We start from the raw sequence: 9735 nt of genomic DNA, 5'->3' as shown, positions 1-9735 counted from the left end.
GTTTTCCTGTCATTTAGAGGCAACAGACATAGCTAAACATCATGGAGTGATTTAGAAACTTGATTAGACGGTTAGGCAGCTTGCATTTCCTCAGTAAAAAGGAAGCTTTGCCTATCTCAGCGCTGATGGCCCTTGTTGCACAGCCCACTGCACAGTAAGTGTACGGTAGCTGTTGCTGACAGTTTTCATTTGTTTGTTTTCCCAGATGAAAGGGCAAAATCATTAAATACTGGCTGACCACTTCATTTCACATGAGCAAAGATGTTGGTACAGTAGGCTGGTTTCTAAGTAAAAGTTTAATGCTGTGACATAATGGCAAGAAAAAGAGCACGTAGTTTTAGGTTTTATCCTCATCTGCACACAAAACAACTTTATTTCTTGTAATAGGTTATAAGCAGCACGGGTCTGTGGCTGCAGAAGTGAGTGTATCACTGTGTGCTGACCTCTGCTAACCTCACCTGGGTATTCACAAACCCATCATCCTCCCATTAAAGCAGCAAGTACCATACCTGTACTCCCACACCACAGGGAACCACGTGGCCCTGTTCTCCTCTCCTCCCCCTCACAGCCTTTCGCTCAGAGACAAAGGGAAATCGTTGAATAACAGGGAAGCTGGTAAAATTCAGAGTTTTCATCCTGCTCATGTTGTTAAAATTGAGATATTCAGAAAATTTTAAAGTGGTATAAAGAAGTATCACCATTAAGTTATGCACCTGCTCTGCTCACAGATGTATTTGCTCATCTAAACCTGAAACCTGAAGTCTCTAAAAATGATTATTTAAACAGTGCTTTCACGTTTCTATGGCATGCAAAGGAGATTTGCAAATAAGCTCTTTAATAATGGAAATAATGCTTCCTTATGTAATAGAAGGCCTATGAGTTATTTTTGCTTCTTATGTTTTAAAAATATCAGGATTAGACCTTTTCTTCTTGCTGTTTTTAAGGAAGACTTCTCTAGACAAAATATTCACAGTGAATGTTAAGACTAATCAAAGGGGAAATGATACTGGTTCTTCAACAAAAGCCTTTTCATCCCAAGATAGTAATTAGTCAATAAAGTTAAATATGTAAATTATTGTTGGCTTTGTTATTATAACAGTTAACAAAACCAAGCCCCTGTAGTCTAAAGAGGATTTTCCTTACCTTAACTCACCCTCCTGGCTCTTGAGACAACTTTTGGACTTCTTTCTTCTTTTCTCTCTCTGGAAAGAAATACATTCCCATACTTCCATCATAAAAATAAACAAATACATACATAAAATTAGATAAAAGCCTTTCAGTATTGTTAAAAACCAAAAATAGCCTGAGATGATTTCCCACCTCTTTTTCAAGCCATCTTTAGGAAGTGAGATAAAAATTTCTGACCCTGTGAAATGCCTTGTCTTTCTGACAATCGTCGCTCTCTGTCCTCTTTCATGTTCTCTTTTGAAACTTGAAAAGGGAGGTAGAAGAGGCCGGAACACCCGCACACAGCAGGTCACGCCACGACCAAGGCTTTTCATACATGAAGCCTTTTAAAGTAAAACCTTCACTCTAACATTTGTTGTGAACCATAATATGATCTATAATAATATATAATAATATATAAAGGATAATATATAATATTACTGCAATATGTAATGTATAATTGCAATACATATTATTATAATATGTGACGTATAATTGCAATGCCATCTGCTAGTGGCGTGTGGTAGGAGAACGAAGACAAAGCCTCCGTTACGCGATGTCCACGTAACAACCTCTCAGCGTCTGAAGTAACACGGGGGTAGAGTTTCCCTCAGAGCTGCTCTCCCCCTCACCCCGGCATCCTCCTCTTCACCTGTCCTCGCCTCCCAGAGCCCGCTCCTGCCCCATCCTGCAGCTCCCCGTCTGCTCCCCTCCAGTAACCCCAGCACTCCCAGGTCCCCACAGCCCCTGATTTTTGGCCAGGCCACCTTGAGGGGTACGTTTGGTTCGAGGACCTTATTTTCAAGCCCAAGTGCTTTTGCAGAGCCCAGCTTATCGTGATGTCTTCACCGGCCATGTGAAAGCGCAGTTAAGCCTCATCACCCCTCTGCACCGCTGAGACTCCGAAGCACATTCGGTCCGGGGTCTTGTGGAGTGATATCCCCCGCCCCCCCAGGTGACCGTATCCAGGGAAAGCAGCCAAAATGATGAGAGAAGCTGAAAACTTGACCTGACAAAGCCAGCCCGCAAGAACCAAGTTTGTTTAACGGAAAGAAAGCAAGTCTAGCCATGACCACGCTTTAAAGACGCAGCAAGGCGGCTGCACAGCAGAAGGGGGCAAATTCTTCCCGCGCCCTCAAGGGTGAGAAGAAGCCATAGCAGCCTCTTCCCCAGCCCCTTTCGGGGCGGTTTCCCAGCGGCGGCGTGCGGCTCGGCCCCGGCCGGGCGGCGGCGGCGGGCGGATGGCGGCGGAGCCGGGAGCGGGGCTGCGCATCTTCCGCGATGTGAGTACGCGGCCCCCCGGGCGTGCACCCCTCCCCCCAGCAACGGCAGCGATTGCAAGCCTTTGGGGGGGTGGGGGGGTCTGTGTCTCTTTTTTTCTGTTTTGCCTTTTTTCTTGTCTTTTTTCCTCCCCCCCCCCTTTTTTTTCTTCTTTTTTGTTCTTCTTTTCTTTCTTCTTTTTTTTTTTTTCTTCTTTTTTTTCTTCTTTTGTTGCTTTTTTTTTTCCTAGAGCTGTGATTTCCTCCCTGGGGTGGAAGGGGGTGAAGCCCAGTGTGGCTGTGGGTCTTTCCCTTTCTGCTTGTCTTTCCCTTTCCCTTTCCTTTTTCCCTTCCCTTTTCCCTTTTTCCTTCCTCTTCTCCTTCCCTTTTCCCTTCCCCTTTCCTTTTTTGTTAAATGTTTTTAACATTTAAAATGTTAATGAGGGGAATTAGTTTGCTTCCGATGGCATGCATGTGTAGGGAGAGCAGGTTAGCAATTGGGGGTGGTTAGAAGCACTGGGTGAAAACACTGTCACTTTTCAAAATACATTGCTTGGATTTTTATTAATTTTTTTTTCAGCCTCCCCCCTCTTCTCTCCCTTCCCCCCTATACCCCCCCCCCCCCACCCCGCCCCTGAAGAGTGTCTCATGCTGCAAAAGTTCTTTCCCGAACTGTGCAGGCTCCCTCCCATCCCATTAGACCTTGATGGATTTGAAGTGCCCAGGGCTGATGTGCAGAGCGCCCCTGAGCCCCTCAGCCCTTTGAGGGGGAGCCCTGCAAGGTGCCCTCCTGCTCACCTGGCCATCCTTCCCCTCCCTCAGGGGTGCTGTGCCAGACCACCACTGAGGGCTCAGCATCTCACAAGATACAGCTGTAAAGTTTTTTTATGTATACTTGCCCACCACAGAGCATTTCTTGGGCCAAGGCAAGTCCTGGATAAAAGGCAAATTCCCACCCAAAGATCTCCAAAGTATCCTCTCTCCTTGATGAGAGCTACAAATCTTCAGACCAACTCTGCTACCAACTCTGATCTACTTCAGGCCAATGCTTATACCAGGGTTAGTCCACACTACCAGCTGGAAATGGCATGTTCTGTATTAAAGGTTGACTTAAGGACCATCTATCTAGATATTTTCTCTAATGCGCCCGCATAAACTTCCACAACATTTTCCTGAAATTACTTCAAGCAGCCCCTAAGGAAAACCACATCTTCTGATGTCCTGCTTGCTCTAGGCTCCATAAGAAATCATTTAAATTAGACTTTTTGTTGACTTTTATTATTTTCATTCAAGTGTATAATGAAAAAATGCAACTTCTTGGTCATATAAATACCTTTCATAAGAGAAAGAGAAGAATTAGAGGCATACATTGCAAAGACAGAAGAGAACCCAAGCTGCCAGGAAAGAGTTAAAAAACAATAAATGGAGTGATTCCCCAGTTTAACACAGCATGCTGGGTTAGGAGACTTCAGCTGGCCAGAATACCTGATAAACTGAAAACTTAATTTCACCCAAAGTAAAAAATATCATTCAAATAAAAATGTTTAATTTTCAGCAATTTCTTAAAACGGTCTCAGGTTCACATTTATAGAAAAGCAGGTGTCATTAACCAAACTGGTGAAGAGGAGGGAGTGGCGGGGTTGTTACTGTACATCTGCTCCTCCCTTCTGTGAGAGGCACTGAGGTCTTGATCCCACTGGGAGCTGGGCAGGGACCTAATGAGACCTGATTTCTTTCCAACCACGTCCCTGCTTTTGTGTCAAAGTCCCTATCAAGTGTCCAAAGGATTTTAACATTTCCATAAGGGTTTTTTAAAAAATAATTAAAATTAATTAATCCAAAATTCAAATAATAAATAAATTAATAAATTAATTTTAAAATAAAACAGAAAAATTACTTATGCAGAAACTTTTGCCACCTCTGACCCGTATTTACAGGGCACTTCTAGTTGATCGAAACTCCACTGCTATAGCTGTCTCAGTCCTGTACATCCATAAGCCAAGCCTGAGCAGCCAGTGCTCTTGCTCCCATGAAAGTCTTGCACAAGGTGTGACCTGCATCGCCTGGTGTGGCTGTAACACCTGTGTGGCTCTGCACGGGCCCTTGCTACTCATGGCACAAGTCACTGGTCACCTCTTAATATTGCCTGGGGCCATGCTGGGCATATTTATGACCTCACTGGAGCACACCTTGCTCTCGCCCGTCGGCCATGCTTGTGTACGTGCCCACAGCGGGCAGCTCTGCCCAGGCACCTGCGAGGGGAGGAGTGAGATTTCAGCGCTAGCCTGAAATCTGCATCTGCCTGGGGCTCCCACTCTTCCCTTTCATCGGGTGTAACTGGACAGAAGAAAGCCTCTAGATCTCAGATCTTCGTGTTTCGCTACCCTCCCCAAATTTCACGAATCCCCGCTTCCAGCTGAAAATCTGCGAAACTTTTCAGCACCCCGGCTTTGCCTTCTCAGTTCACATACAGTTACTAACTGAAGAGCAGCACCACGTCCTACAGGCAGCACGCTGGTGGGTACCTTGACAAGCAGGCTGACTTTTCCTTCAGGTGACACAGAAAGGAAGAAAGGCTGCTTGCCAATGAGATAGGAGAAAGAGCAACAACAGTTCCCGGAAAAATCTAGCCAAACCTGCCAGGAATCTAGGACTGTATTTTACATGTTAAGGATTGTAGAAAGAGTTTTTATTTTATTCTAATAATGCTGTTAATGATCCTTCCTTTCCTCTGCATTTAGTCTTCTAGTTCTCATTAGGAGAAAATCTCCAGTTTAAGAGTAAAAATTTAAAACCCCTAAACAGTCCGGTCCTCATACTGAAAATTGAGTTGCAATATATGGTTTATTTAAATATATAGGGAGGCAAGATGTCATCTTACTAAGTTTATTTCATACTTTATGTGCTGTAAACTTGGTCTGATGCAAAGTTCAGCTTAGAGACCATAAGTGAAGCCCTGGGTGTGGGTCACAACTTTGTTAGTTCCCCGCCAATCCCACCCAACAGAACACAGTCACAAAGATGCTCCGACAGAGCTTGGCACCTGGATCCTTTGGTTTCATCTCCAGGAGCAGAGAAGTTACAACATGTGCTGGAGAAGCTGCTTAGATACTACTAGCAGTTTATCAAATGGGAGAACATTTCCATTGCTGTCAGCTCACAAAAATACATGTGCCCATTTTGAAATTCTTTCATTTACTGATATTCATAGCAGCAATAGAAACTATATTTGGAAGACTTGCTTTCTTCCCTTGTCTAAACTTGTTATAGCATTGCCTGGATGACTCCCCATTGTGGCTCAGGCTGAAGTAGTGGTGAGGACTATGTCCAGAAACATAGCAGGGTTGCAGCACATGGCAATTGCACATAGCTGAAGAGTCCCACAGTGACCCATGCCACAGCAAAACCACCTCATCCTGAGAGCAGGGAGCAAAGCAACTAGAGGAGACCCCCTCTGTCACTTCTGCTCCCTATCCCTGATCCCTTCTCCAAAGCGTGTACCAATGTGGTGGCACCCGCGGTGGGGCTCCAGCAGCAACAGGTGAGCACACCAGCATGTCGCCAGCAGTAAGACAGGGCTGGTGCACTTGCATACAGCCCTGGATGGGTTGGTGCTGTTCCCCACGCCAATGGCAGGGCAGGGCCAGGATCATCTTCTCAGACTTTGCACAAGATGTTACAGGTTCTCACCTACATATTTAAATAAGTTCTTCAGCATGTGCCATTTACAGCTGGGAGAAAAGGCAGACCTGTGACTGTGTGGGTAAGCTGGGGTCACATACAGTTTTTGTGGCAGAAGTATTGCAGCAAAGGATCTACAGCAGGCACCCCCGTTCTGCCCTTGCCTTCCCATCCTATAAACCTCTATGCTTTCCCTCTCCCCTTTCTTCTGAATCTGGTTTCTACTCACTATCAGAGCAATCCTCAAATTTGCTCCCACACATCTGATCTTTCTGCCGCCCACACCCAGCCTGATTCCTTCGTGCCACCTGGCTCCTCGCCTGACTTATCCCTTTGCTTCCTCCACCCACACAAACCCTGAGTCTTTCTCACCAACTCAGATGCTCAGCACACACTCCCAGTTACCATCCTTGCTCTGCTTCTTGAAACCACTTCTCTCAACCCTGAATCCAGTATCATGGTAGCCATATGGTATCAGGCTTTGTACCTGAAGGTCATCCTTATAAGCTATACACAAACTAGAAGATAAAGCAGGTTTATATTATGGTCTTGGTTTTCTGTGCACACAGCACAGGAGGAATTAAAGAAAGCAATGTTCTGAGGGAAGCATGGAGACATACTAAGGGCTTTTCAATTTTATGCAGCCTTGTGAAAATATGATGTAAAGCTTAAACTATAAATGCCCACTAAATGCTGCATTGTATGCTATTAACCCATACAAAAAAAAAAAAGTTATTCTGTTCTCTCTCTCTTTTTGTGCAGATATTAAGAAGAGCAGACAAAAATGGTAAGACCCATCATGTGTCTTCCCCCTCCCTTTGGAGAAAAAAAACAACCATCATTGATTCAGCATTTTAAGTCATGCTTTAAACATCTTAACAGGAAAACCAGCCATCCCTCATGTAATTTTATTTTTTCTACAGGCCCAATGCAATGTATTTTGTTGTGCATGATCCTCTCTATGGGTTCTTTAAGGGCAGATCTTGTGCTTTCACAATTTGGCATGTGGTTTTGATTTGTTCTTCGGGTGCATGTGGGTGTTTTCTTAGTGACATTGTGTTCACAAGAAGGTTTGAAATACTTGTTAGTAGCTCCATCTTATTACTTTTTAAGAACACCATAGGCTATATCTACCAGACTTGTTTCCTGCATTTTGCAGTTATGTATTTGTTCAGCATGTCAGTAGGCAGAATAAAGCCTTGAATTCAACTCACATATTTATAACACAAAAGTAATGAGTTTTTTATTATGGTCTTAATAGAAAGTTTTCACCTTGTGCTACTGACTGATTTTCCTTCCGCATAATTTTTTTCCTTTATTTAAATTCACTAAGTTGGAGCATAGTACTGTAAGGCTTCACAAATGCTCCTCTTTTGGCCACAGCAGGGAAAGGTCCTTGCTGTAAGGACCACAAGTGTAATTTTTTGCTCGTGTACATAGTCATGGTGTTGAACCTGACTCCTTTTCCCATCTCAGAATTGCTTCGCAATTTTGGACAAGTTACATTGTTGGTTTTGTGCCACATACCCCAGCAGAGAAATGAAGCCTCTGCTACTTCCCTGCATCACACAGAGTGTGAGATTCACTATGCTTGAGCTATGAAGAGCTTCTGTAGCTCTGCAGTTACCATAATAGTATATATACTTAGCTCAGATAACCAGAGTTAGATCTTGCAGGACGAGAAGGAAATGCAAGCTCGCAACTATTTGGCACTGTAATACAAAAGTACAGGAAGAAGGGAGATGCGACTTCTTTCAAAAGCATGGGCCAGACTTTCGTCTTTTCCTGAAAGAATTGAAGAGTGTCAAAGCCACGGCTCAGACAGGTTTAACCCTGACAAGTAATTCCCACTCAATCCTCAGAAAACAGGTATTGTGCAGGTTCCATAAAGTGTATTCTCAGATATTTAAAGGGCTAATGGATACTATTGGGAAAAATCAGAGAGAATCACTTTCAAGGAAGAACTGTTGGACAGTAAGGGGCTACTTACAGTTTGATCATAACTGTTGATTGCTGCTGAGAGGCAATCCGACCACCACGGCCCACCTCTGGCTGCATATTCCTGCCCCAGCTCATGTGCAGCAACTGGCACTTCCCACTAAACCAAGGCAGGCTCCTTCAGAGAGCTCAGGGATCACAGACCCCATCACTGTTACTTTTTTGATAGTGGGGTATTTTTATCGCCCTTAGTCAGCTTGTCAGTGGCTTGGAAGGGCAGTGATGGTGCAGACTGAATCCCAAGGTGAGGGCTGGGATGGGGAGGAGGAGGACCTTCCCCTTCAGCCATGCTTTTACAGTTTAGCTGTGTGCCAGGCACAGCCAAGCATTGCTGGTATCCCCTGCAGACCTCACTGTGGTGTTTGGAACAGATGTTTAAGTGACTACCCTGAAAACTGATGAGAGTCAGAGCACATGGTTCAGAGCAGTGGTCACCATCCCCTGGAGTCAAAAAGAGCCCCTGCAGTTTCACGTCCCTGGACTCTGAGCTCATGCTCTGATGCTCTGTCCCAGCCCTGGTGGATCCACAGCACTTCAGCGGTCAGGAAGACTTTCAGCCCTCAGCGGGGTTACCTCACAGTTTATTATTGATACTTTTCTATTAAAATAGGGGAAAAAGCTCACATGATTAATGACAAACTTGCTTGTTCCAAAACAATATGAAGCCAGATGAGCCCTGGAGACTTTGGTCATCAGAGTTCATACCTATAAACAGATCCTTTACAATATATTATTGGGAGAAAAGTGGCTAAGTTAATCCACTTTTGTTCTGTTAATTTAAGTCCACAAGCTTGAAATTGTTTCAGTCCTCATGTGCTTAATTGTGTTTGCTCAACCATCAATTGCCCATGGGGCTTCCACTTTGCTAATTTAGCGGTACACAGGCTCATACCACATTAATAAGGAGGAGATTTGTTTTAAGGCTGGGATGTTAAGTACCTTCTCAGAAAGTGAACACTCATATAACATGCTTACACTGGTGTCAACACAGGTTATTAGCTCTTGTTAATGACTAAGAAACTTACACTTTCAGTATCACCTGTCTGTGCTGCAGGAAACCAAGTATTGGCTACGGTAACAAATACTACATTACTGTCCATGACACACTCCTGTTAACCCATACACTTCTAACAGGACTCTCTCAGAGCTGCCATATTCATTCTCTGTGAGGTTAAAATACCCCCCAAAATTTATCATCGAAAACCTTACTAGATACTTGCTTGACAAAAAAAAAAAAAAAGAAAAAGATCAATCTGATGAATAGGAGTGTTAGAGGAGATAGTGCTCTTACTGTGAATTTAGGGACCGTGGGACTTGAGGTTAGCCTTCCACAACAAAGACAGGCAACTATTCTTGTAAAGACAATAAGAGATCAAAAGAGCCAAGAAATTCTGCTGAATTGCTGTTACTCAAAAATACTATGACGATTTATGATAGCTGGGTTTAATTGAGGAACTCCTTTATCAAACAGTCATTTCCCTGTTTGAAAGAAGCTGTACAAATGTTGTTTCTTTTGGAATGGTGGCTTCTTTCTTTGCCAGCCCACGCACATATATCATTCCATTACCCTCCCATTTCTGGAAATATCAGCTATGCACAGCTTCCACAGGACGATCAGCTTCATAAACCC

The 9735-nt window shown here is 44.0% G+C and overlaps 1 protein-coding gene across 1 annotated transcript in view; it reads left to right on the top strand.

Moving 5' to 3' along the window:
- The first annotated feature begins 1806 nt into the window (after positions 1-1806).
- Positions 1807-9735, top strand: part of NECAB1 (N-terminal EF-hand calcium binding protein 1) — an 81687-nt gene continuing 73758 nt past the window's right edge. Inside the window, exons 1-2 of the mRNA XM_064442435.1 lie at positions 1807-2450; positions 6870-6894. Coding sequence (XP_064298505.1) covers positions 2409-2450; positions 6870-6894 — 67 coding nt within the window. The 5' untranslated portion in view covers positions 1807-2408. The remainder of the gene's footprint in view (positions 2451-6869; positions 6895-9735) is intronic.

The sequence above is a fragment of the Phalacrocorax carbo genome, chromosome 2 (genome assembly GCF_963921805.1).
Source record: "Phalacrocorax carbo chromosome 2, bPhaCar2.1, whole genome shotgun sequence".
NCBI lineage: Eukaryota > Metazoa > Chordata > Aves > Suliformes > Phalacrocoracidae > Phalacrocorax > Phalacrocorax carbo.
This window is presented reverse-complemented; position numbering and strand designations above follow the sequence as displayed.